The 27,919-nt window shown below is 47.0% G+C and overlaps 2 protein-coding genes across 7 annotated transcripts in view; both read left to right on the forward strand.

Annotated features, from left to right (window-relative positions):
• The window catches only part of Rassf4 (Ras association domain family member 4), a 40,621-nt gene extending 24,534 nt beyond the window's left edge, over positions 1-16,087 (forward strand). Inside the window, exons 4-12 of one of the 2 annotated variants that reach the window (XM_085840132.1) lie at positions 1,404-1,546; positions 3,130-3,221; positions 3,848-4,008; positions 7,329-7,430; positions 7,636-7,687; positions 8,742-8,863; positions 9,558-9,655; positions 10,797-10,853; positions 11,329-16,087. In XM_085840132.1, coding sequence (XP_085696258.1) covers positions 1,404-1,546; positions 3,130-3,221; positions 3,848-4,008; positions 7,329-7,430; positions 7,636-7,687; positions 8,742-8,863; positions 9,558-9,655; positions 10,797-10,853; positions 11,329-11,428 — 927 coding nt within the window. In that variant the 3' untranslated portion in view covers positions 11,429-16,087. Of the gene's footprint in view, positions 1-1,403; positions 1,547-3,129; positions 3,222-3,847; positions 4,009-7,328; positions 7,431-7,635; positions 7,688-8,741; positions 8,864-9,557; positions 9,656-10,796 lie in introns of both variants that reach the window. The other variant, XM_021164777.2, reaches the window with a different exon arrangement.
• Znf22 (zinc finger protein 22) lies at positions 13,070-24,120 on the forward strand. Of its 5 annotated transcripts, XM_085840134.1 has the most exons (3): positions 20,361-20,408; positions 21,696-21,820; positions 21,924-24,120. In XM_085840134.1, exon 3 carries the CDS (start codon positions 22,013-22,015, stop codon positions 22,724-22,726), a length of 714 nt encoding a protein of 237 aa, XP_085696260.1. In that variant the 5' UTR covers positions 20,361-20,408; positions 21,696-21,820; positions 21,924-22,012; the 3' UTR covers positions 22,727-24,120. The 5 variants fall into 5 exon arrangements, with proteins under 5 accessions (XP_085696259.1, XP_021020706.1, XP_029334011.1 ...); XM_085840133.1 differs by lacking the exons at positions 20,361-20,408; positions 21,696-21,820 and adding an exon at positions 13,070-13,181; XM_021165047.3 differs by lacking the exons at positions 20,361-20,408; positions 21,696-21,820 and adding an exon at positions 19,962-20,169.
• The last annotated feature ends 3,799 nt before the right edge of the window (positions 24,121-27,919 follow it).

Below are 27,919 nucleotides of genomic sequence, written 5' to 3' on the forward strand. Positions count from 1 at the left end.
GAGTGGTAGGGAAGAAAGAGAAGTAGGGACCCCAGTTCTTCTCCAGATGAATGAATCTTAGAGATCCATGGGGCAGCACCGGGCCCACTGCAATCCCCTGTGCTGTACGTTTAAGTAGCCATTAAGTATGTGAGTCTCCAGACCTCACTTAGCATACCCTTCACCACCATGCCTTAGCATCACTCCATAGCAGAGAACTGATCGCAGGCTTGGCTTAGCTTCCTGTTCCATGGATTAGGAAGCTTGACTGAACTCTTAATTAGAACCCACGTCTCACCATCATCCGTTGTGTTCTCAAACATCTTCAGTGTGCATGTTAGCCATCATGAATCATGGTTAGTAGGCCTGTCCATGCCACCATCCACGATGGGAACTGTGTGGCAAATAGATATGAAAAGAGGTTAGTTACGGTTTAAGCTGTAACTGGATGCAGAACATCACTGAATAAACACCCAAAGAGAAGAGAAGAGAAAAGAGGTATGGGGAGAATAGGGGTGCATGTGGGACTCTTATATTAAATGTTCTTAGCCCAAGATGTATACATAAATAAATAAAATATTGGGTGAGAGCCATGAGAGAGTGAGGCTGGAGTCTCTCAGAGGTGCCAGAGGTTTCAGGTAGGTCTCGGACAGTACAGTTGCTCATGGAGTAATCATGAGGGTACAGGGAGCCTAGAGAGTCCCATGGAGAGAGAGGCTGGAAATACGTCAGAGACAAAGAACCAAGGATCGAAGAAGTTTGAGCCAGAGTCAGGAGGGTGCCTGTGGGGTGGAATACTGTGGGTTGGGTAGCAGTCCTTTCATTTGGAGACCTAAGGAAGTCGGAGAAGGTTGAGGGCTCAGTATGAAAATAACATGAAATACTCATGATAGACCATGGACATGTCCCAGAAGTGTTAGGCAAACCAGCACCCACCATTAGGGGAAAAAAAGGCAGTTGGCACTGCCACTGTCTGGATGTGTGGAGAGAAAAACAAGGCAGGGAACACAGAAGGTAGGATGTCCAGTAGAGCCTGGTGGCTGTGGGATTCTCTGTCCCAGTGCCCTTTGAGACAAGGAGCTTAGCCCAGTACAAGTGTCCAGGCATGCCTCTCCCAGCTCATGCTTCCTCCCGGCAGTGTAGACGTGCCTGCCAGACACTTGCGGTGTCCTGGGGGACACCTGACTCAGCAGCTCCGCTCTGCCTTTGGCCGGGCCTGGACTTAGCAGCGGAAGGAACACCTCATGCGTCCTCCTGCTGGTCCCTGCCCTCGTGCACTGAAGCATGCACACACAGCTCGCTCTTCCCTTGGAGGGTTGGGGGGCTGAGCATCGTATTCCCGAGCAGGTCACAAAGAGGAAGGATAGACATCTTTAGGGAAGCTGCTGGATTTTTGAAATGACTGACCCGTGTTTCTCCCACAGGAAGAAGGGACTCTGATCATCGAAGGACTCCTCAACATTGCCTGGGGACTCAGACGACCCATCCGGCTGCAGATGCAGGATGATCGGGAGCGAGTGCACCTGCCGTCTGCCACATGGGTGCCTGAGAGGCTCAGCTACCTCCAGTGAGTGTCTGGCAGGTAGAGTGGAGCCAGGGACCTCTGTGATGTCGATTATCATGGTGCACCACATTGTATGTGGAGCATCCTCAGCCTTGGGGTAGACGCTTCACTGCTGTATGGGGCTTAGGAATGGAGCGCAGACCAAACCCCTCTCCTGTTCAGTGGTTACCTCCGTCCTTTCTGGCCTACCCACTGCAACACACAACCTTACTTAGGGTGCCCTCCCTGTGATGATGTGACCTTTGTCCCTCCTCCAGGGGAATAGTTTCATGTTCCAAACACCTGCTTTATGGTGCTGGGGACAGAACCCACGCCTAAGTGCTATACTAATGAGCTAAGTCCTCAGCCCACTGGGATCTCCTTGAAAGGGAATTTTAGGGATTCACCCAAATTTATTTTCGCTGCTGCTTCACATCAGTGACAGATTCTGTTTGCATCAGTTTACCAGAATTTAAAATCCGATTTATTTTACCATCAGGACAAAGGCAGTTAGTCTGAGTTTTGCTTCTTCGTGTAATGATTCTTCAGAGGCAAACATTCAGAATTTTGTCCTTGCCAAATATGCAGAGAAGATGGGCATGGTGATGTAAGTTTGCCTGAGATTAACACCCTCAGTAAACTGTAGGGCAGAGGAATTCCGAGTTTGAACCCAGGCTGGGCTCACATACAGAAACGCTGTTTTAAAAGCGTATATATGAAGGAGCTGGAGAGTTGGATCAGAAGTTGCAGATCACTTGCTGCTCTGACCTTAGTTCAGTTTCCAGCGTGCATACAGCGGCTCAGAGCTGCCTACAACTCTATTTCCAGGGATTCCAGTGCCCTTTTCTGTCCTCCATGGGCTCCTGCAAAATGCGGTGCGTATAAACTTACATACCCGAGTACACATGCACACTCAATAGATGATAGATGATAGATAGATAGATAGATAGATAGATAGATAGATAGATAGATAGATAGATAGATAGTACATGCGGGTGACACAGTAGCTCTTACCCCAGGTGTCCCTGGTCACTGGTACACAACTTTGAGCAACATGACTTAGAACATAAAGACTCCTTGGAAAGGTTGCAAGTATGACTCATGCTCCCCACCCCAACCCCTGTCAAGGTAGGGGCAGTCCTACTAGCCATCCCTCCCCCAGCCCATGTTCACAGTCTCTCTACTGAATGCTATCTCCCCTCATCACTCCCGCTCCTTCTCTATCCTGATACTGTCTTCTCTGGCTTGTGGTTGGGGTCAGTCCTGCCAAAAAGGCTGGAGCATTGATCCCCAAAGTTAACCTGACTCCTTAGACCCACAACACCCTCAAGCTCTTTCAGCACACAGCTGTGCAGGCACTAAGCTGGCTGAGCCTGCATCCCATGGGCACTGACTTTGCACATGGTCTGTGATGCATCTCAGAACAGTTACCCGTTCTAAGGGATAGCTTCCACTCCTTCCAACCGATGCTGTGAGGAGCTTTCTACTATACTGATAAAATTCATCACACTCAGCCCTTGGGCTCCTCACTTATGTCCTGCCTGTGAAAGCAGAGAGGCATTTTTCTCTGTTGCAGCTACTTGAGTACTGTGCTTCTCTGTTTTCAGAAAGGAAGCTTTACCCCAGGACAGCAAGGTCCCTACTGAAGAGCCTGGCACTCAACCTGCAAACAAGGCAGAGGTTTCCGGAGATAGCTCAGGTAAGCAAAACCCAGAAGACCCCAGCCTGTTTTGGGTGATGCACACAGTCTCCAAAGAACAGCCATAGGGAATCACAGAAACAGCTGCATCTGTCTCATGAGAGAGCCGCACTAGCACCTGCACAGGAGGAAACAGATTCCACACACATTCTTCTTTATTCCTCTACGGAAAAGAAGGCAGAGGCTTATAGAAGTGTCGCCTTAGGTCCTTCACCTGAGTCTTCTGAATTGGGCTGTGATATGAAAAGGAAGTGGGCTCAGTGGAGGCCGCTGTTCCCTTTTGTCCCAAGCCTCTAAGACCTCATCCTCACACTCAACTCCAAGATCAGGTGTCATTCACCTGTGTTCTTTGTACCCTTCCCTTAGCACCTGGTGAAGGACCTGTCCCTGAGTGAGTGAGTGCTCAGAGGACAGGGATGGAGGGACCACATACCTCAGTGGGGACTGTGAGAGGCACTGTGGCACCAACACAGCCGCTGCCCAGCATCCAAACCAGGACCAGCATTACTACAGAGTGCCACGACTACAGGGCTCCAGGGAGCCACAACGTCCACCAGGCAGTGCCACTGCTTGAGCCATGACCATCTTCCCCCCGCCCCTAGCTTCTCGTCTATTTATTTCTGCAGGAGCCCTGGAGGGGGAAGAGGAGGAGGTCCCACAGCTTATGCGGACAAAGAGCGATGCCAGCTGCATAATCCAGAGGAGGTCCAAATCCCGGGCACCAAGCGAAGCCCAGAAGATACGACGGCACCGGTTCTCCATCAATGGACATTTTTATAACCACAAGGTGAAGTCCCCATCTGCCCTTTCCTGGGCCCTGAAGCTGAGAGTACAGGAATTATTCCCCAGCACAGAAGAGCGGGGCCCTAACATTCAGCATTCGTCCCATTCCTCCATTAGATAACTTTGAGATAACTGCTGTTGCCCTAAGCGGAAAGCTCAGGAGAGTGACTGGCTCTTCCTCAATGCCACAGCAGCATGACATCCCATTCGAGCTTCCACACAGACAACACTACCCCCACCCCACCTCCATTCTCTAAGTTGTATGGATTGGGTGCATGAAAGCGCTAAGCAGACGGTAAAGCCAAGAGTATCTTTAGTTAACCCACTCTTGTGAGGCTCCCTTTCAGGGTCATGGGAACATCATGTACACAGCGGTCGCTCTCACTGGGTAATTAAGCTGGCTTGCTAGGTGTGCCCAGAGCCATGGGTATCTTTTCCCAGAGAACCTGGGGATCTCAGAGTTCCCAGCCCTTCTCCTTTTGTACAAGTATTGCATTGTACTGACCTTAGGGAAAGATCACCTTCCCCTCATTACATCACTCCATTAACAAGTGAGCTATAAAGGGATAAGTTGATTGTTACTATAAATGGAGTGAGTGGCAGTCTGGGTGTGGCCCTGCCTGTGGAGCTGGAGTGTACTGGGACAGGCCACATCCTGCCATGCTGGGGAATGGAGAGGGAACCTTCCAGCTGAAGCAGTTGCCATTCTAAAAGGGTGATTCATAGGAAGGAAACATGGACTACAGAGACTCTTTAACCAAAACAAAAAAAGCCATTTTTCACCTCCTCTATACACAATGTTCTTAGAAGTTGGGGTACAGATTCCTTAAGACACAAACAACAATGAAAATTACTAATTCACAGCACTGACGTTTTTGGTGGGGATACTTGTCCTAGGTTTTATTCCTGACAACTGCGCACTAGTATTTCACGTTATCATTTCCCTAAACTGTTAGGACTAACAGCGTGGATTTTATCCCCAGACCCATCCAATCGTAGGTATCCCCACTGCTTTGTCCTGGTTATTCGGATCCAGATGTGATCCACTGGGGTAAGAAAGCAATCCAACGACCTTTGTCTCTCCTTGGTTGGTATATGTCCAAGGTAGGCTTTGTGCAGAACAAACACAGCCTTGTTGACAAGAATGTTCCTCTCCTTGAAGTAGTTGAATGAACCTTCCATGCGTCTTTGGCTCGACAACAGTGGTTCTCAACCTATGGGTCACAACCCCTTGGTGGGAGGTCACATGGCTCTTTCATAGGATGGTTCTGCGACCATCAGAAAGCACATATATTTGCATTATAATTCATAACAGTAGCAAAATTGGTGCTGTGAAGTAGCAACAAAATAAGTTTATGGTTGGGGATCATCACAATATGAGGAACTATATTGAAGGGTCTCAGCGTTAGGAAGGTTGAAAACCTCTGCCCTGAAGGCTCATTTCCTGTACAGCCTGTAGCCTGGAGTGCTTGTGGGTCTCAGCTAGAGTTGGTAGGCTCACGGCAGCACAGTCAGGTATGCTGGGAGGCACCAGCTTTAAGCGGGGAGGAAGCACATGAAGTTCCAAGCATTGTAGACTCCTCCATCACGGCACAGTCCTTTCCAACGGGCTGACCCTAATCAGGTATTTAACCTCCCAACTGAGGTTTCCTTTCTCAGAAAATAGGAACACCCTGTAGGTAATCCAGAGGGCCACTGTAAGGATCGAGAGGGACTTGTAAGATGCTTCACACATTCAACGCCTGGTTATAGTGCTTGTAGCAGGCTTCCCAAGCCTCAGACAGTGTCCTGGTTAATTTTTCTATAAGAAAGCTCTCTGACTGACAGCCTAGCTGTGTCCCGATGAGCTCATCCTAATTGAAAACATAAGGTGGAAATACCTGTAGCACCCAAGTCACAGTGCTCCGCGGCTCAGCAGCACAGCCCCCTGGAGAGTTCTGGTTGCTTCTCCAGAAGATTATGTGGCTAACTGGGAGCTGTTCACACTATTGCTGCCCAGCACGGAGAGTAGCACTGGATTCCATACGATGGTGGCGGGTGGGAGGATCCAGATTTAAAGTTTAAGAGGTGGTTTGATGAATGTGTATATTTTTTGCACTGTCTTAAAGTAAAAAATGATGAGTCACACCATCATAAGTTAGGAGCTATCTGTGCTGTGTTGGAAGAAAAATCAAGATAATTACAAAAAAAAATGTAACATGCCTCTCATGCAAAAAAAAAATTATAAATAAACCAGGCATGGTGAATTATAAATAAACTAGGCATGGTGACAAAGTATGGTGATCCTGTTTTGAGACAGCTTAAGCTGTGCAAGCGGTTCAAGGCCACGTAGTGAGACCTTATCTAAAAATCAAAGAAGAGAGCTGGGGGTGTTCTTCATGGTAGTGAGTACTTGTCGGTACTTACTATGTATAAGACCCAGGTTCAATTTCCAGGACCACAAAGAGTAAACATTATCTGCTTGGCATGGTGATACTAAACTGCAACCCTGGCTTTCGGGAGGCCAGGCAAGAAGGTCTTGAGTTTCAAACCATCCTGGCCTGTGTGGTTAGAATTTGACTCAAAAAACTATACAGGAATGTTTAAATAAGCAATTTTTAAAATTAGCTGGAGCACCAGATGTTTGTTGGAGGACTTGGCATCCTGTGTGCTGAAGAGTGAGAGGAGATGCCCATGGCCTCATACAGGCCACAGGAAGCCTTACATATTTTCTAAAAGGGGGTTCTGACATAAGCAGTCTTCTCCAAGGGTTGTTTCTGAGCCATCAGGTCTCTTTGGGAGTGAGAGATGTAGGAAGACCCAGGTACGACTGTATGAACCTGGGCTAGATCACATTTTGTTATCTGGGGTATTTTAAAAGGTAGCACCAAGGGGAGTGGTATGAAGGATATGCTAGAAGGTGAGAGGGAGGGGCTTGTTGGCAAATGCCACAGTGAGACTGGAGGCCTCTGCTTGGACAGCACTTGGGGAAGAGAGTAGATCTGGAAGCGTTGAGCCTAAGTTCATGGATGTTTGTTGATGCTGATGCTGTCGGTAGGTAGAGTGATGGAGAGCCCTGTGTCCTACCTACCCCAGTGAATTCCTTCCAGGGTCCTGGTTTCCAAGATCCAGAGAGCTGTTGTTGATGGGTGTGTACAGTGTTAAGCGCCTTCTTCAGAGTGCTCTGAGGACACATAGCACCTTGAGTGTCCCCAGGTCTAGGCACAAACATCATGGTCATGGGGCAGGTGCTCTAAGAAGTAGTCTCCCACTGTTTTGGTCTGCTCAGAACTTTAGCTATGTTTCCTCTGGACCTACCCTAAGCTATCCATCTGCTCTACACAGACCTCCGTGTTCACTCCTGCCTATGGGTCTGTGACCAACGTCCGGGTTAACAGCACTATGACCACCCAGCAGGTGCTCACCTTGCTACTAAACAAGTTCCGGGTAAGTGTGGCCCCAGGGAACAACAGCCTTGCCAAGAGGCTGCTTTGCTGAGTGGTAGAAGGACTGGGGGTTGCTGGGATTGGCTTTTGGGGGAAAGCCGATGTGCCGGTGTCCCTGAGATTCTAGGCAAGGAAGGGTGTGGGGTTGGTCTGTTCCCTTTTGCTAAAAAATGCTGTGGTCGGATTTCTTGTGGCTGCCTGTGCAGGTAGAAGATGGTCCCAGTGAGTTTGCACTCTACACCGTCCATGAGTCTGGGGGTAAGTGCTAGCTTCTGGTGATCACACAGCAAGTGTGCTACCTGCTCTTCTTCCCCACACCTTCCCCTCCACCGTCAAACTTGGTTCCGTTCTGAGAACCCCTCTAAAACAGTGTAGGAAGAACCCTCTCCAGGCCCTTTTCATTAGTGAACCATTATGTAGCTCAGTTAAGAGAGTAGGACTTGTATGCCAGGGCTGCAACCTGATCTGCTCTTGTAAACCCTCTGGGCCCCTCTGTAGCTCGTGGGCAGCTTCTTGTTGCTAAGCATTTCCTGTGTCCCCAAGTCTGTGGTCCCCCTCTGTCTGCTCTGCCCCGATTTTCTCTGTGCCGAGCCTTTATTAAATGATATATAGGAAGGACAATTATTTTCCCTCTACTCCCACTCACTGGATGGGCCTACAAAGTACATGAACCAAATGCAGGTCTACAAGAGGAAAACAAGCTGGTTTGCTAATGGGTCATCACACATAACCATGGAAGGCCCCAGAGATGAATCACCCAAAGGAAGCCAGACTCCTTTTGTCATAGCAAGGAAGTCAACTTTTAGAGAGGTGAGAAGATGGAGGTGGATGGAGGGTGGAGGGAACTTTGAGGCAAGATGGTGACCAAGTATCAGTAGCTAATGGAAGATGAGGATGGTTTTTAGTGGTGTTCATTGTGTGGATTCCTCTGTTGCTGCCCCTGGGCTAACAAGGGTCTAGAGTTGGGGCTGGTGATTAGCTTCTGTCCGGACAATATCTGACTTCTGACAGTAAATGAGAGGTCTCAACAGATTGATGTCTTGCTGCTGGGAAAGTGAGAAAAGCAGCTGTTTCTAGCCTCAATCCTGAGTCCAGAGAGCTGACCTAGGGTGGCCAGTTCTGCTGCCCTTCCATGGAATCATGTATCTTGCAAGATGCAGACCCTCAGAAGTCTGAGAAAGATTCTCTGACTACCTCCCTTTTATCATGCCCCTGTCCTAATTACATACATACATACATACATACATACATACAGGGAGGGGTAGGTGGGCAATCCTCACATCCCCATGAATTTTGTAAAATTCTATTTCAGAGCAGACAAAATTAAAAGATTGTGAGTACCCACTGATATCCAGAATCCTGCATGGGCCCTGTGAGAAAATTGTCAAGATCTTCTTGATGGAAGCCGACTTGAGCGAGGAGGTGCCCCATGATGTGAGTGGGGGTGGAGCTGAAAGCCTGCTCCACAGGGAGAGCCTGGGAGGCAAGACTTGAAGGAAGGGGATCTTGACCCCAGTCTTCCCAGGCAGTGTATCCTAGGTCCTGTTAGCTTAGGGGACAGAAGAACTGGGGTACTCAGAGAGCTCAGTCCTGCCAGTTTCCTCATAAGTAAAACCATTTCTGATGCTTTTGTTATCATGCTAAAGACTCACAGAGAGGCCCTTAACTAGGGCCAACTCAAGGGCAACAGGCACTAAATCTCAATGATAAAACTATACACATATGTGCAGCCCCTAAACAAAAGGGCCTCCTTGGAATATGGGTCTCTAAGCTTGTGGCTGACTCCCTCAGCTTCCCAGGGCTGGGTCAGCTTCTTTTCATTGTTGAGCACAATGGTATTCCCACTCCCCACCCATGCCAAGAGCACTCGGGTGTGACAATGACACAGACTTGAATGCTTTTCCCAATATTTATCTCAGTGGCGTTTCCTCCAGTGGATGAAGGTTGCCTTTGAGATAAGAGTAGTCCCTCCTCTCCCAGCACACAGAACTGAGCAATGCCAGCAGCAGGGCTGGGAAGAGAGGCAGCTCCTGTGTCCTGTGGGTCCAGGACTTTGGCTTTGGCCACTAGGGAAAGCACATCTCAAGCCCTCATCTAATGCATATGTTAATGGTCTTGGATTTTCTAGGTTGCCCAGTACATTAAGTTCGAAATGCCGGTGCTGGACAGTTTTGTTGAAAAATTAAAAGAAGAGGAAGAAAGAGAAATAATCAAACTGACCATGAAGTAAGCATTACCCGTTGGCCGGACACGGTTTTGGCCACTAGAGGACATCTGCAGGGCGTACCTCTGTCCAAGCAGGCAGGCTTCTCCCTTCTGGAGACACCAAGTGCAGTGAGAGGCCTGCTGACCTTGGTCCCCAGTAGTACTCTCCTACCCCACTGATTAGTACCGATAGCAAGCTGGGGTGTTAGCCTCCTGAATTAAAGCATACACCCATCCAGGCCAGGCCTCTTCTCCGAGAAATTTGGAGCATAAGACAAAGGGCAGGAGCCTGGTGAGCCCTGGGTTGGCTTTCTAGTTCTGCTAATGACCAAGCTCCGATAAAGCAATCACAGAGTCTGCAGGATAGAACCTCAGCCTAGTCCAAGGCTTTCCTACAGGCAGGAAGTTTGAGCCCGGTGGGAAGCAGTGATTGTTAACATTCAAGCTCTGGCTGCTGTTTGGGGGAGCAAAGGTCACCAGCATCAGGACAGGCTATGTGACATTAATGATGCTCTGGGTCCCAGTGATATGTTTGTGCTTCAGAGATATGTGGCATGGGGCAGGATGTGTGAGGAACATTCGGGAGGGCTGGGCGGGGAAGTCAAGATGCTCTCTCCACTATGAGAGCCGGGGATCCAGGGCTGGTTTGGATTTTGGCTTCACACTAATGATCCCTAGAAAGCCATATCCACCCACAGGCTTCCTTCTGTGCAACTAGGCCTCAGATGCAGTGGAGACTCTGGAGTGTCCTGCCCATCAGTGATGTCACTATAGGATTTTAAAGACAGCAGAGGCCTGGGAATCACCTGGCCAGTGGATTCAGTTTGGGAAGAACAATCCAAAACCCAGGCTAAGGATGCAGCTCAGGTTAATTGCACGGCCCTGGCTCAGGCATTGTCTTCTTACAAACTGATCTATAGCCCTAATCTGCATCCCAGCACATCCCTGTCCCTACTAGAGAGTCTGGAATAGAATTGCCAGCACTTTTCTTTGAAATTCTGCACAGTCAGCTGCCCTGGAGCCTCCTTGCTGAAGGACAGAAGTGACTGCTAATCGACCAGCTAGGAGCAGTGGTCTCCCTGCTCCCCTCACCCCCACTCTCTGCTCTCACCTTCCTGGCCCTCTAGCCTTAGGAAAACCCTTTGGCTTTGTCTCTCTCCAGGTTCCAAGCCTTGCGTCTAACAATGCTGCAGCGTCTGGAACAGCTGGTGGAGGCCAAGTAACTAGCCAGAGCTTGCCTTTTGTGATGCCTGCGGTAGCAAGTGTGCATGGAATCCCAGGGACCCAGCTCTAACTGATCGCTGACCAATGGCTGCTGCCCAGTACCTATGCTCATTCCACCTCTCCACGGATGACATAGCATCCTGCATCTCTAGTCTTGGTACCATGGTGAGCATGCACAGGCACACCCAGGAACTTGCTGGCTAGGATCTATGTGCAAAGCTGGCCTATGTGGTAATAAAGAGCCTTGGAACTGTGGTACCAGCCACATTGTACGGTTGAATAGTATGGCCAGCCTTGTTCCTGTGTATTTCCAGCTTGAGAGAGCTGAATAGCACCCAGTCCCTGGAGAATGGGTTTCATCTGCTTGCCCAGTGCCTGTCCCTGAGCCTCTGCATGGCCACAAGTCCCTGCCCTTATCACCCATGTGAACAGAAACTCCCTGTCTTCCCTTGCTTCTAATTGCCTCTCAGGAACCATACTGGAGCAGGAGCTGACAACAGTCGTGAGATATGGCCTGCTTCTAACTATTGCTTCACCATGATATCCTGGCTTCCGAGCCTCCTTTCCTAGCCAACATTCCTGGCCTAGAGGTTAGATCGGGACTAGGACTACCAAGATCTCATCAGCTCTTGGCACAAATCACCCTTAACTTGTGAGTGTGATTCAAAGAAATCCTTGAAAGGAGTTGTCTTCAAGAAATATGCCCATTGAATTATGTTTTGGAAGTTGATTCGTATAGCATTGGAACAGCTGACAGTGGATCCAGAAGTGTCCCCTTCACTCCATCTTGTGGATGTCTATATGTCTCTTGCTTTCCTTGAGACAGAGTTTCTTTCTCTCTAGTGGATAGGGATAGCTCTCAATACTTCCTACCAAAGCTCAGCAAAACATGGAAAAATGTCTATTTGAGGACAAAAGGCTTCTAATCCAGATACAGAACCACTTGTTTGCTGACTGATTGAAACCTCTGGAATGAATGAGAAAACTATGCAGTGGTTTACATCAGTTTTGGGAATGATTGTCTAACAGAGCAAACTAAAGGCCAGCTTCTTCCCCTGAGATCTGTGGACAGTGGATTTAAAGAGAAGTATGATGAAGGCCTTCGAAGACAGAGTTCCATCTTCAAGGCAGTGCATGTGGAAGCCACTCATGGAGCCCAGAAGAGCAGAGTGTGAGAACAGCTGTGCAGGGGGAAGCCACGAGGCAGGGTAGATGTCGCCTCTAGATTTTCCAGACCCAGCTCTGTTTCACAGAGATACTCAGCTGCCAAGAGAGGTCTCTTGCCTCCTCCCCTCTTTGGCACTGTACTTTCTTCGGTGCTTAATAAACGCCTGTTGTGTTGAGCAGAAACTGCAGGACCAACCTTTCTTGTGCTTCTTCTTGTTGTGCTTATTGCCTTGATCCATTTTTCTAATCCCCGAAGCTGTTGTACCACGCTATTAAGAGCTGCAGTTGGCAGAGGAACCACCCACCTGTTGGAACCTGTCCACATTGACAGGACTTCTTCACCTCATGCACGGTCTGAGAATTGGTGTGACGCCTGAGGCAAGGCTGCCCTGCTTTAGAACACCAGAAAGGACTCACTGGTGGTCGCCTGTGGGTGGCCTGAGCAATAAAGTCACCCTAAATTGCAGAATTTTAGCATCAGAAGTGCAAAGGAATCTTCTAGCCAGAGACTCTGGAATTGAAAACCTGAACTGGATTTTTAGCCTCAAGACATCTGCCTGTCCGCTGCTCAGAGGTAATTAACTGACTTGCCAGGCCTGTGCTAGACCCTGGAGGAACAAAGACAGAGCCCTGGTAATTCCTCTTCTGGAGAAGCAGACTTGGAGACAGTTATGTGCCTGATATTGAGCAGACAGCTAAGAGTGAATGGTACTGACTAGTACTGTAAGCCACGAGACAGCTTCCGTCCCTGACACAGGAACTCAGTGCTGGGGGAACCACTGACACAGGAAACCCTGGAAGTGGCCACCAACTTGGTGGTGTTTCACAGCTGTCCAAATATTACTTAAGGCTTTTTAAAATAAGTTTTACTTTCAAAATATTATCAAAACTAATTTCTGAATGACTAGAGTTTGGAAAAACTCTAGCAAGTTGCACAGAGCAGTGCTCTCTGCTGTGTTCCTCTGAAGTGTTCACAAATGTTAGACTGACCTGCCACATCTGCTCTCTGAGGACAACTGGAGAACCAACCTTTGCAGGGCATAACAACCCCGGAACTGGAGACTATGGAGGCTGTGGCTTCACAGTGTGCTTGGGCTATCACCTGCAATGGAGGTCACAGCCTTCTGGTGTGTTCTCCACTTCTCAGATGATAAAGGTATCTATAGATAAAGTGAAGATCCTGGTTAGAAAGGACTGTCTTCCGAAATAGATCTGTCCTCAGAGCCTCACATAGTAAACAGCACAGGTTGAAATCAGTGTGATTACAAGATTGCAAAAGTCCCGAGCTCAGGATAAACAGGGTTGTTTGTCCAGATCAAATGACCAGAACGGATCGGAAACAAGAGTAGGGGCAAGACTTGTTTTTCTAAAGCAATAACCTTTAGACTTTCTCAGTGACAAAACAAAGCCTTTCACCCAGAATCCATCTGGCTTCTTGGTCACAGGGCGAGGAGAGAGGTCTTATGTACTCTACTCAGGTGATTTGGTAGGAACTGGAATTATGCCAGCTGCGCTGTGTGAACACAGCTGCAGAGAGACATGCCATGGAATGTCCTTATCAGGGGTACTCTGACTACCAGGTCCTCAGGCCCTCTGACCCTCATCAGTGGCAAGCAGGAAGTCTGGTCGGTCCCAGCCAGGCAGTAGCACGTTTCAAAACAACCAGACACACGGACTATATTTAGGCCCCAAGAACTACACTTGGGTATTAGCCAGCTGTTGACGTGCTGGGAGCCTCACAGAGCCTGAGGTGGGGCTCTGTGCCCTCCAGCAGGGTTGGGACAATGGTTTGCTGCTAGTCTAAGAACATGGGAATTCCCAGGGTTTCCTTTTTCATCCAGCCCAAGGGGCATAAGACAGTGCCTCGGGCTTGTCTAACTGACTCATTGTCCAGGCTCCTGGGCTGAAGGACCCACATTGAGAGAAACAGAGCATGTTTGATCCCATACTCAGGCCATTCAAATGACCCGTCCTGCTGTCCCTGGACTGTGGGTCAGTTCTGCCAATGACAGCAGCACTCCTCACTGATACAGGGCTTATTCATGTACATGTATGTACACCTGCATGTGTAGCAAAACACTTATGTGAAGACCAGGGTCTAAGGAACAAAACCACAGAAAAGGGAAATTACTTTGCTAGGCTGTTTCTCAGCTGTTGTTGTTGTTCTAGATTTCTTGTTCTATAATGTTCTTTAAATATTCAACCCACTCCGGGTAAGTGGCCCCTGTGGTGCAGATCTCCAGAGAAGCTATGGCCACCGAACTAAGACTCCCCAGAAAGAAAATCTGCTAGGTGCCCAGGCCGTGGCCTCTCCTCTTACCCTTTGTCTTCTTCTCCCTTTGTCTGAGGACTACATGCTACTGTTCTTCATAATTTAATTTACTTAAAGATGACGTGGTTCCAAAACTTGACTCTGTTAAGTGTGTACATGTGGGTGTTTCACCACATCTGGTCCTCGTGTGTGAGAACCAGCTGCCAAAGGCAGAAGGTGCTGTGAATCGAACAGGAGGCACAGATTGACCCCAGAGTGCAGAGTATAACTTATGGACTCACAGGCTTCCTTCCGTGGCCTGAGAAGCAACAAGGCAGAAGATCCTCATATCTCAAGTAGGAGTAAGACGTTTATACATCACTCCAGACAAGTGTGGGCTGCAGTTAACCAGTATATACCACATCTCTCTCCAAAGCTGTTGTCATATCCAGTATGAGTTAAGAAGAATACTGTGTGTCAGTGACCAGCACAGAGTGCTTGGGTATCCTAACAGCTTTGTCTCACAGGGTTGGTGATGTGGGCCAAGGTCAGCTGGTAGGCAATATGGCAGTTATAGTGAGCATTCTTTTCATCACGTCAGACTGGATTCTACACTGGGGAAGTTACTTGCCTCAATTTCCCTATCAGTCAGATAGGGGTAAACATGGTTCCTAGCTCTCAAGGTTACTGAGAGTCATAGCTTTATTGCCTTAACAAGGCCAGAAATCTCAGCATCACAGGAGATTATCAATCTCTCAGAAACTGTGGGACTATATAGTACCCATGGTGATCCTGGATCCCCAGACTCCTTGGGACATACTATTGAAGCAGAGTGACGGTAGGAGCGTGTGTATTGGGGCTGCTTCTGGGCCACTGTGTTGCCTCCATCCACTCTTGGCCAGTGTGAGTCCCCTAGTAAAGTCCTCATCTGGAGCTAAACACTCTAGGTTGTGTGGGGCTTAGCCTTCCTAATGCTCCAATCCTTTAATACACTTCCTCATGGTGTGAAGACCTCCCAACCATAATAATTACTTTTGTTGCTGCTTCGCAACTGTAATTCTGCTACTGTTATGTGTGAATCGCAATGTAAATATCTGATATTTCCAGTGGTCTTCGTTGACCCCTGAAAGGGAACATTGGACCCCAAAGGGGTTGTGACAACCCACAGGTTGAGAACTGCTGCACTGGGGATTCTGAGAATTGTCCCCTCCCCCCCAATACGGAAGAGAACAAAAATCAAAGAAGATGTATGTCCCACACAGCCATTATGGTCGTGTTATGGTAGAGTTAAAGACCTTAAAGGTTCCTCAGACAGTACCTGGCTGAAGTGTAACAATAGGATGTGTTAGGCTAACACATGACTCAGGGCATGGGGCTTTGACTGCTCACACCACTTTTCCTTGCCACTTTGATGCCCATGTCCTTTCCTGGCCCAGGCTTCTCCCCAGACTTCCCTCCCAGTCTTTCCACTCACAGTGGCTTTGCTCCTTTCTTTCCTCACATTTGTCTCCTTCCAAAACACCACCACTCTTTGACTGCCTGCCTATTCTCAATCCCTTTGGGCCTTTTGTAGCCGGTGTAGCCGTTTTTCTATACAGGAAAGAAGGATGCTCTCTCTACCTTTAAGTGAGGCAACAAAGACTTACGACTCATGACTAGTAGCCCCAGTGCATTTTGGCTCTTGCATTTTTTTCCTAGTTCACCAGTGCCCACCACCAGTGCCCACCACCATTGCTCCCCGCTGGCACCAACCACGAATGACAACAGTTTAGTAATAAAATTAGCAATAAATCATGTTTATTGTGTGTTACTGTTTAGTCTCTATTGTTGTGATAAAACACAAACCACAAGCAATTTAGGGGAACAATGATTTATTTCAGCCATCAGGTCCATCACTGAGGGAAAGACAAGGCAGGAACTTGAAGCAGAAATCATGGAGGAGTGCTGTTTGCTGGCTTTCTCACAGGCCTCTTAGCTAGCTTTCTTATGTAGTTCAAGACTATTACACAAGGAATGGTGCTACTTAAAGTAGTCTGGGTCCTTCTATATCACCTAATAATCAAGAAAATTCCCCACAGACATGCCCATCTCAGATGACTTTAAGCTGTGTCAACTTGACAATTAAAGCTAATGAGGTGGGCTGGAGAGGTGGGTCAGGGGTTAAGAACAGTGACTGCTCTTCCAGAGGTCCTGAGTTCAATTCCCAGCAACCATATGGTGGCTCACAACCATCTGTAATGGGCTCTGATACCATGTTCTGGTACGTCTGAAGACAGCTACAGAGTCCTCATATAAATAAAATAAATACATCTTTTTTTTTAAAGCCTAATGAGAAAAACGCTGTGCATTATTTTATTCCAGCTTTGATAAAGTTCATATAGTGTCTGGCTTATTGAGTTGATGTCCATTGTGCAGATCAAACGTCATTAAGCTCGGGGCTCTGTCATCTGCAGAAACAGCTCCCTCTGCTGGCCAGAACTCTTTAGCCAGAGACAGGAACTCCTGAAGCAACTGTCTGGCCTTCATTTACCTATCTGCCAAGGCAGATACAGTGAGCCTTGCTTTGTAGGACTGTGGCTAGAAGAGAATGAGGGAAATATTGAAGTAAGCAGAGAAGCATCCTACCAGTTTGTTGATGCAACAAATGTGTACCGAGAGCCTGCTGCCTGCTGAGCATGGTTCTTAGCCCTGCAGATACAACCAAGAACTTGACAAACCGTGACAGACCTCATGTGCCACAGTCAGGTCATTGGCTTTTGTTTTGAGATGGGAAGACTTTGGGAGGCTTTGGACCCATGAAAGGCATGATCTAATTTGGTTTTCAGAGGGGTGACACTGAACTCCGAAAGGACGTTTGTCAGGAAGCAAATGCAGTCGCAGGGGCGGGGATGATGACACTGACACTTGAGGCTCTGTGGAGATTGCAGGAAAGGGGCTTGGTTCTGAACACACACTGTGAAGACAGGCCCAGAACAATCTGTGAAAGTGAGGGATGGGGAGCTGGAGAGACCCCTGCCAGGCAGGCAGTTAGGGAAAGGGGTCACAGATAAATAATAAAGTTGGCAGACTCTCAGCCTCTTTCTCACCTTTCTGACCTGAGACAGAGGCCAGGTGGAACTTTCTTCTGGCAGCAGGAACCTCCCTCTGGCTGACCCGTCCAGGCTGCTTAGATATGTTCAAGGCCAATCCTGAGCATGTTTACCTAGAGCTGTGGGTTTGTCCGCTCCCTGTTCTCTGTCTAAACTGTCTCAGAGTTTCTATTGCTGGAATGAAACACCATCACCCAAAGCAACTTGGGGAGGGAAGGGTTTATTTCATCTTACACTTCCAGGTGAGAGTCCATTCCTGAAGAAAGCCATGGTAGGAACTCAAGCCAGGCAGAAACTTAGAAGTAGGAACTGGTGGAGAAGCCAAGGAGAAGAGCTGCTCACTGCCTTCCTCCCCAGGGCTCACTCAGCTTGTGCTCTTAAACACCCCAGAATCACCTGCCTAGGCTGGCACCACCTACACTGAGCTGGGCCCACCGACACCAACTATTAATCGAAAAAAAAAATGCCCTACAGATATGCCTACAGGAAGAATATAAGGGGATGAGAGGAGTTGTTTCTCAACTGAGAGTCCCTCTTCCCAAATGACACTAGCTGGGTCAAGGTAGTATAACACCAAACAGGACACTAACCAGTATGAAAGGAGGAGAGTGAGAACTCAGCCTGGGGAAACCAAGAGCCCCCCCCCCCCATGAGGAAAATGATAGAGATCAGGGCGCTGATAGCCCCACATGAGGAAAATGGATTTTGGTGTCTGAATCCCCTTTCCACCTTGTGGAGAGTCTTTCTTTCTGTGTGCTTTTCAGTAGCTGTCTCCGGGGCCTGCTTTCTCATTGGCTTTAACTGGGGGATGGGTGGGTCCACCACTTCCTTTTCCAATGCTCGTGTGTGTGTGTGTGTGTGTGTGTGTGTGTGTGTGTGTGTGTGTTGTGGTTGTTGTTCTGTTTTTGTTTTTTTTTTTTACCTTTTTGTGTCTTGGATTTTTTTTTCTCTTTTATTTCTTTAACTGGTGAGAAAACACCCAACCAAGACCCCCAGATGGCACCAGAAGGGTTGTTTGTAAGTTTCGAGTAGGGGAGACCATGACAAGAGTGACATTGAGGATTTTGGCTTGAGAAGCTGGAGTGAAGGCACGGTTGTCAATTGCTGGGCAGAGACTATCGAGGGACAGAACGTTTGATGTGCCATGCTGACTGTGCATTCAAACAGGAACCCAAGCAATTGGACAGATCCAGGAGCCTGGAGCTCTGAAGAGTTGCACACGTCAATGGGACAAGAGAGTTTATGCTGGGACCAAATATAAATGACCGTGGCCCAGAAACAGATTTAGGTTACCTCAAATCCCAGGCCCCAACATGGAAGCGGTTTCATGAAGTTTCATAGTAATAGAATAAAGAAAGTTACAAAACAAGACACTTTGGAACACACTAGTGGAAGCATGGAGTGGGAGGTTATAGCAGCACGGAGGAACCTCAGCTTCAGGCCTCCGCTATCAGATGTCTCTTGGACTTCTGGTTGTAGAAAATTCAGTTTTGTTAAATTAGCACATCCCAAAAATATTTTTTACCTGTCAGTCACAGGATGTCAGGTCTGTCTGACAGAAGTGGGCAAAGTAGTGGTTATTTCCATGGCTAGAGATACCTCAAAATATGTTATGACTGGGCTCCGGACCTACGACACTCCAAGCCCTCCATAACCGCAGAAGCTCACTTATCTGGCCAGCCCCGCAGAAGAGCGCCGCTTCTCTGCAGGAAGTTGCATTTATGGACACCAGGATCAGCCTGAGGTCGCCTGTGAGGGGAGTCTGCCTTAATGCGATGAATCTGAAGCCATTAGAACGCCCCTGGGAAGGAGGCAAATGTGTGCCTTTCCAAATCGAGCTGTTCACTCACAGTGTGATCGAGAGCAGAATTCCTCTCCAAGCTGGGGTTCCTGCCCAGTACACTGAACACATTCATTTTCCTCTGATAGGAGTGGCTGATGCAAAGTCACAGCTCTCACCTTAAAGTCATAAGAGTTTTTATTCTAGAGCCAAACACAAGTGTTGATGGCCCAGGGAACACAGATTTAGATTACCCAAACTCCGCCTTTCAACCTGCAACCAAATTCATGAAGGTTTGACAGTAACAGAACAAAGAAAGCCATAAATCAAGATACTTTTAAATTCATTTGTGGAAACATCAGAGAGGTGGGTTAGAGCCCTGTTTAAACATCGCAGCTGTAGCTGTCATCTAACATAGTATTCTTGGCCTTTTGATTGGAGAATGGGATTTTGTGTTTTATCTGTCAGGATGTTGCACGTCCTTCCATAGAAGTGGACAAGGAATGGATGCAACCCAAGATGAATAGTAATTATGCTCTGGACCTGCAACATCCCAACCTCTCTTCACCACCGCCGTTTTAATCAATCAGTCAGCCTGTGCGGACAGTGTCCTCCAGAAATTCATTCACGGGTCTTTTGGTGATATAAGGCGACACGTGAAAAACATAAGTAACACCTTAGGCTGAAGTTATTTCTCTAGACTCAGTACTAAGAATGCAATTTACAAGTTGGAACGGGTTGGTTTGGGGGTGGTGAGCAGAATCTAACAAAGGCCAGTTTCTGTGTAGGTCGACCGGAATAGAAAGAGAGCGGGTAACAGGCCTTGTGGTCCTTGGCTCTGCCTTCTGAGTGGTAAGAGAGGAACACAAAAGGACCACCGGAAGAATCCGCAGGATTTGGTTGGGTGGGCCGGGGACCATAGAGGGTCTCTCCGCCTCTTCCTAGAGCGGCCGGCAGCTCCGCGGCTAGCAGCCCGCACTTCCGGCGGGCGAGGCGCGAGGCGGGCACCGTGGCGGCCTGCGCGGTGAGTACGCGGGGCCTGCGGGTCGGCCTGAGCCGGTGTCGGGTCGGGTCGGGCTGCGGCGCTGCACGGAGCCCGGCGGGTGGCCTCGGGCTGGGGTCGGCTTCGGCCTGGGCGCCTCCGCCCGCCGCAGAGGAGAAAGACTCCATTGTACGGGTGGGTAGGCTGCACCGGGCCATTGTGAGGGACTTGGAGGGAAGCGGCGGACTCTTTGTTGCTGCCCTAAATGGGTGAGGGAGCAGGTAGGTGCACGCCGGTTAGACGGGTCCCCAGTACTGGAGCTCCATCACCCAGTTTTACCCAGCCTCTCCCCTATTGGGGACCTCGGACTTGGCGGGCGGTAGAGGGGGCGATGGACTCCCCAGGTTGGACAGTGAGAAATCAGGCCCGGAGGCGGCTCCGGGGTTGGGATGGGTGTGCTAAAGGAGCATCGGGCCTGTGTTTACAAACCCACGAAAGGAGGTTTTAAATTAGCTTTATTTTAAAAATAGGAGCACACATAGGCTACCAGTAAGTATGATTACTTCATCCATAGGTAGATTCCATAATCGATCAGTTTGAAACCAGTTGTGAGTTCCTCGGTATTTAAAGAGATGTGTTTAAAAGTGTATGCTTACCATTATAGCTATCTATTGAGTACCAGGTACCCCACACAGTGTCTCCTGTTGAGGAGGTGGTCTGTACATAACGGAGACGGTTATGGGCAGTGATCGCTGTAGATCTGTGTTATGTGCAGTTTGCTCCTTCTGTTGCTGCAATTGTAGCAGATAAAATTATTAAACACCCAGGAAAAGCCCCTGGGCACTCTTATGTTTGGAGGATTATTATACAGCAAAATCAAGACGAAGAAAACAAAGGCAGGAAAAGATGTCATTTGTGTTTTTATTTACTTACTTTAAATGCTTGTGTGCAAGGAAACTCAGAAAAATAACTGAGTTGCAAGTAGGCTTTCCAACTAACCTAAGACACTGGAAGTGCAATGACTGGCTTTGCAGGCCTGAACACCTCCCACACGCTCACCTATTTGGAATGTGTGTGTGTGTGGAAGGGGTTGTTTTGACAGCCTCCAGACCACCTTAAATGTAATGCAATAAACTCAGTTTAGAGCGTTTGGTTGTGCTCTCCTTCTTGGCGTGCTATAGTCTAGGGAAGGAAGAATAAAGTGTTTTTTCAGATTTTTCTCACCCAGTATTTTCTGAATAAGACTCTTGGGAAACTTGTAATTCTCTTTACCAATTAGCTTCTATTTTCAACTCTGCTTGCTAGGTTATCATCTATAGAAATAACCAAACAAATAAGAATAGATAGGAACCTATGGTGGTGTAGTATAATCTGTCATTTCTTTTGAATTGAATATCTTACGTAGAAGCTATTAAATGAGAAATTTAGCACAGTCAGTATTGACCTGAGATGCTGTTTGGCAGAGAGATTGATCATCTTTTGCAGTTATTTTTGTATCTTCTATGAGACTTTATCTTGCTTTTACTCTTTAGTCCTTCAAAATACTCTCTGTGGCTCCTCCCTAACAGGTTTATGTTTTTCTTCGTCTTCTCTTTTGCCTGTCCAAAATCAGAAACATTGCAAAATGATGATGATATTGATGAAGCTTAACTTCTGGCGTTAGAATCACCTCACGAGCACTTGTCTCTTAAAAGTGCGTCATTGCACTTGTACTAGGTGTGCTTTGGTTACACATGATAGATTGGAGAGGTGTTAGTGCTGCATTAATAAATGAGCTGTATTTTTCTCTTCTACAGAAGGGAACTCGGAGTTGCCTCACTCTAGGATATGAGACCTTAGTTCAGAAGACAGTAGGATCTCTTGCCGACACATTTGCCTACTCACCATGAGGTTAGCAAAGCCCAAAGGGGGTATTTCTCGAAGCGCCAGCCAAGGAAAAGCCTACGAGAGCAAGCGCAAGACAGCCCGCCAGCGACAGAAATGGGGGGTGGCCATTCGCTTCGACTCGGGCTTGAGTCGACGGAGAAGAAACGTGGACGAGAAGCCTTACAAGTGTACTAAATGTTCCAAGAGTTTCAGTCAGAGCTCCACGCTTTTTCAGCATAAGAAGATCCATACTGGGAAGAAATCCCATAAATGTGCCGACTGTGGGAAAAGTTTCTTTCAGAGTTCTAACCTCATCCAGCACCGGCGGATCCACACGGGGGAAAAGCCCTATAAGTGTGACGAGTGTGGAGAGAGATTCAAGCAGAGCTCCAATCTCATCCAGCACCAGAGGATTCACACCGGTGAGAAGCCCTACTGCTGTGATGAGTGTGGCCGGTGCTTTAGCCAGAGTTCCCACCTCATTCAGCACCAGAGAACGCACACCGGAGAGAAGCCCTACCAGTGCGAGGAGTGTGACAAGTGCTTCAGCCAGAGCTCCCATCTGAGGCAGCACATGAAGGTGCACAAAGAAAAGAAGCCACATAAAAGGGGCAAAAATGCCAGGGTGAAAACTCACCCGGTGTCCTGGAAAAGGGGCAAAGGGAGGAAGGCGGTGGCTGGGATCCGCCAGGTAAAGGGAGCCACTTCCGGCCTTTTTAAAAAGAAGAAGTGAAAGGTAGAGGTGAAAGCCGCTCCGAAGAGAGGATGCTTTACAGTAGAGCACTTAGATACCGCTCCTCCCTAGCATGGAGACTTCAGGAGTTTCAGGACAGCGTGCTGAAACGCTGAGTCTAGCTGCCCTCATTTCCTTTAAAAATAAATACATTTATGTGACATGGAGCAGAAAGAACTGAAACAATAGTTTGGTAAGAATTTAATATTCTTAGCCTCAGTTGAAATCGCTTCCCTCCATTTTGATAAAAAGCATCATGTTTTCATGATCCACTGGCGTGCCAATGATTACTCTTATTTTTAGGAATTTCTGTATACGAAATCATTAAAGAAGGAATGAGTTTTCAGATTCTAGGATCGACTATATTTTATGTTTTTAATGTTTTGTAGTTTATTAACCATTAGTATCAGCATTGACTCAGTATTTGACATAGTAAAATGCATTCAAATTCATAGATTTTGTTTTTTTATTAGTGTATATTGTATGAAGTAATGAGTTTCCTTTTCTCTAATGTGTATGAGGTATCTGTATGATGTGCTTTGATCACACCCACTCGTACCCTCGCCCACCTCCTTCTGGTTCTTTTATCCCAGAGAGTTCCCCTCCACTTAAAATGTTGCCCCTAGCTTCTGTGAATGACAGACAGTGTGTTTGCTTATTTTTTCCGCATCCACTTTCCTGTGCCTACTGTAATGTTCTCTAGTTCATCCATTCTTCTCCAAGCAACAGGACTGTGGCTTTTCTTTTTCGACTCACAGTTTATTGTAGTGTTTGAAGGCTGACAACCCGCTTTTGTTTGTTTCTTTCCTTCTGCTATGTTAGTAAAGGGTGAGAAGGTCTCCATGTGGCTTTTCTTTTGCTTTTGTACTTTTTTGTTTTTTACCATATTCTTAGAGATGTAAAAGAATCCAAAGTGAGAAACTGCAGACCTCCTCCTCCTGACAGCACTCCTTGAGATGCGGATGCTGTCACTGCTCTGTCACTTGCTTTCTTGAAATGGGAATGGTTTGTGTTGAATCATGCCAGTGGCCTCACAGCGTCTGCATGAATAAACTCTGTTACCAAGAAACCTCGACTTACTCTGAAGAACTACAATGTCATAGACTGAGCTTTGAATACCACCGACTGTCTAAAACAGATGTTTATCTACAAGTTACTGGCCAGCACACTGTAGCCCTGTTAGAACTTAACTTTGTTTTGTTTTGTTTTTACTTTCTAGCAATTGTTTAAGAAGACTAGCATACATCCTTCTTCCAATGCCAAGCATACGTTCCTGATCAGCCCTCAGTTCATTTTTGTTTATTGAATGCTAATGTTTTCTGATTTTTATAATATCAGTTCTTCCTGTATTAATGACAATTATCCTTAAAAATAAAGATTGAGATATTTTCGCATACTACTATCTATTTTTCTTCTGGGAAATTGTTTTCAGTGAGTTAAAAAACTGGTCAGAGCTTTCAGGAGACTTGTTCTGCTCTTTGTAATTTTTCTCAGATCTGAACTTTACCTCCTTCCTACAACCACCACCACCCTACCACCCACGTTTTAATGGAGAGCCACAGCGTGTGGCCTATTGACAATAGTTACATCCAACAGTATCCAAAGTGTCTTATAAGGCTATTGCAGACATCTGTTGTGAAAGACTTGATCCTTGACATCCTGTTGTAGCCAAATCTCTATAGCAGGGATGCATCCATGAGGCCCTAGTGAGCATGCGTCAGTCTTTGATTTGTGTGAGATAGCTTCTTGGAGAGGAGGAGGGGACACAGGACTAATACCATTTTCTTAAGTCCTGTGAATTGCCCATTCTGGTGACAACCACAGTAAGGTCTCTCTAGTAGTTTTGATAGCTTGCACTCTTATCTAATAGATCCACCTGTGTTTCTTATTTAAAAAAAGAACACATTCTTCAGGTTGTTTGTTTGTTTGTTTGTTTAGGTTTTTGGTTTTTTGAGACAGGGTTTCTCTGTATAGCCCTAACTGTCCTAGAACTCACTTTGTAGACCAAGCTGGCCTAGAACTCAGAAATCCACCTGTCTCTGCCTCCCAAGTGCTGGGATTAAAGGCGTGTGCCACCACCGCCTGGCCATTCTTCAGGTTGTTTTTTTTTTTTTTTTTTTAATTTTTTTATGTCTGTTGGTGTTTTGCCTGAATTTTTTTTTTTAAGATTTATTTATTATATGTAAGTACACTGTAGCTGTCTTCAGACACTCCAGAAGAGGGCGCCAGGTCTCGTTGCGGATGGTTGTGAGCCACCATGTGGTTGCTGGGATTTGAACTCTGGACCTTTGGAGGAGCAGTCGGGTGCTCTTACCCACTGAGCCATCTCACCAGCCCCATTCTTCAGGTTTTAATGTTTGTTTTGTATGTGTTCTGAAAACCTGGAGGCTGACAGGCATCAAAGACTACTGATCCGTGGGAAGCTTCTATGGTGACCAGTGTACTTTGTGTTCCTTTTTAGAAACGTCAATAAAACTCAGAGATCACAAGTATATAAAATTAATAAATATACTGATAGAAATTGAATGCCAATGCGAGTTTAGTAGATACCACCTCTGATATCTCATTGTATAAGAAGACTGCTCCTCACCCCCTGAGTTCTGCTGAGTTTCTAGTGTCAGGCGTTTACCAACACGATTCTGGTTATGTTGCAGACTCCTCCCACATCTAAGCACAGTGTTCTAGGGCTTATTAGGGAAGTGCTTTATTACCCAACTCCACCAGACTCCTCTTCATGGTTCATTGGGAAAAGAAAAGTTCCACAAGTTTTTGGTTTGTATTTCTCATGTTTTTTTTTTTTTTTTAAGTCAAAATGTTTTCTGCCCTGTGAGTAAGGTATGGGGTTAAGAGTGGCTTGGTCTGAAACAAATGACAGAAGTGGGATAGAAATAGACAAAGGTTTAGAAGCCTGGGGCAACTGTGCACAACTGGAAGAAATGGCACCACTGGTTCCATTTCTGTTGGCACCCTGATAGGGTCTTGGTGTGAAACCCAGACCTTAAATTCATTCCCTTGCTTGAGCTTTTTTTTCCCATGGGCTAGAATTACACATAAGAGCTACCAGGCCCAGCATTATACATAAGAGCTACCAGGTCCAGCATTACACATAAGAGCTACCAGGTCCAGCATTACACATAAGAGCTACCAGGCCCAGCATTACACATAAGAAGCTACCAGGCCCAGCATGACTTCTGTTTCGATGGTAACATCATCCCATCCACCCCAAACACTTGACTGAAGACAGAAGACATCAATGATTAATCGCTTGATTCCCTTGTTACAGGGATGAGATCTGCCTTGGTTAGTCTGTCTGGTTGCATGTGGGAGGGTAACAGATGTTAAGGTATTAATGCCAAATTCAAGCAGTTAGAGGTATGCAAATATTAGAGGGGTGCAGATATGACTGCTAGGCCAAGTACCTGGAGCCCATTGTGAAATCCAGTTCTGTCCTGTTTGTGGTATCCTACAACTAATGATAGGTAGGTAGGTAGGTGGGTGGGTGGGTGGATGGATAGATAGATAGATGATTGATAGGTAGGTAGATAGATAGATACATACATAGATATATATCATGGAAGGCTTGTGGAATACAAGAGGGACAATAAAGAAGCCAGCAGCAATTAGCATCATTACAACTATACAGAAGTCTTTTATATATTTACTTTCTACTTTTGAAGAAAAACTTACATCCTTAACTTAGGATAATAAATCTATAGCACTGACAAAAATCAAAACCTTAGAACTCTTGCATATTGGGAAACTGCACTACAGTGCTGTTGACCACAAACATTTATTTCTTATGTACAGGTAGCCTTATATACAAACACTAAGGAAACAGATGTGGGCCAGGTTCTCAATTAGCAGTGCTGTCCACTTGGCAGGTTCTTGTTTGTTTGTTTGTTTATCCAAATGATACTAATTAAAAAGGGAAGTGTGTAGAGGGTCCCCTACCTCCCACCTTCTGAGGCTGCATATTTCCATTCATTCTGCTGGCCCTCTGAGCTCTCTGACTCCCATACTTGATTCTGCCCCCCCCCCCCACACACACACACTCCCTGTGCCTCTTGTGATTATTTTCTTCCTCCTACTAAGTAGGGTTGAAGCATCCTCACTTGTTAAAGTTCTTAAATTCTGTGGGTTCTATCCTAGGTATTCTGTACTTTTGGACTAATATCCACTTAGCGAGTATATACCATGCATGTCTTTTTGGGTCTGGGTTACCTCACTCAGGATGATATTTTCTAACTCCATGGATTTGCCTGCAAAACTCATGATACCCTCATTCTTAATAGCTGAAGGTGGGAGGTGGGGAGACCCTCTAGAAAGTACCAGAGACCTGGGAGGTGAGAGACTCTCAGGACTCAATGGAGGTGACCTTAGATAAAATGCCCAACATTGGTGAGAGGGAACTTAAAACATCCACATTTAGTAGATAGACAGAGCTCCAAGAGGGGGGATGGTGTTACCAACCCACAGTCAACATTTCTAACCCAGAAGTGTTCCTGTATAAAAGAACTGCAGGGACAAAAATGGAGAAAAGACTGAGGGAGAGGCAGTCCAGTGACTGGTCCAATTGGAGATCCACCTCATGGGGAGACACCTGATACTATAGTGTACTTACAGAGAGGAGCCTAGAATGGCTGCTTTCTGAGAGGCCCAACCAGCAGCTGACTGAGACAGATGCAGATACTTACACCTAACTATTGGACTGAAGTTGGGGACCCCTCTGGTTGAATTAGGGGGAGGAGATCAGCAGTCTTAACTAACCTGGACCCCAGGAACTCCCAGACACTGGGTCACCAACCAGACAGCATACATGATCTGGTCTGAGGCCCCCAACACGTGTATAGCAGAGGATTGCCTGGTCTGGCCTCAGTGAAAGAAGATGCGCCTAACACTCAGAAGACTTGAGGCCCTAGGGAGGGTAGAGGCCTGGTAATGTGGGAGCATCCTCTTGGTAATGGGGGGCAGGAGGGATGAGATGAGGAACTGAGAGATGGGGGACTGAGGGGGGGAAATGGCAGGATTATAAATAATTAAATAATACATACATACATACATACATACATACATACATACATACAAGATTTGTCTTAAAATAGTACTGGATGCCTCTCATGAAACCCAGAGAACAGAAGTTCAAGGTCACCGTCAGCTACATGACAAGTTTGAGGCCAGCCTAATATATGTGAG

This window comes from Mus caroli, unplaced genomic scaffold (genome assembly GCF_978045245.1).
Source record: "Mus caroli unplaced genomic scaffold, Mus_caroli_1 scaffold_7, whole genome shotgun sequence".
In the NCBI taxonomy this organism is placed as follows: Eukaryota; Metazoa; Chordata; class Mammalia; order Rodentia; family Muridae; genus Mus; species Mus caroli.

What these genes read in the sequence shown, in the direction of transcription:
- Znf22 (XM_085840133.1), top strand. Translation starts at nt 22,013, where the DNA reads ATGAGGTTAGCAAAGCCCAAAGGGGGTATTTCTCGAAGCGCCAGCCAA.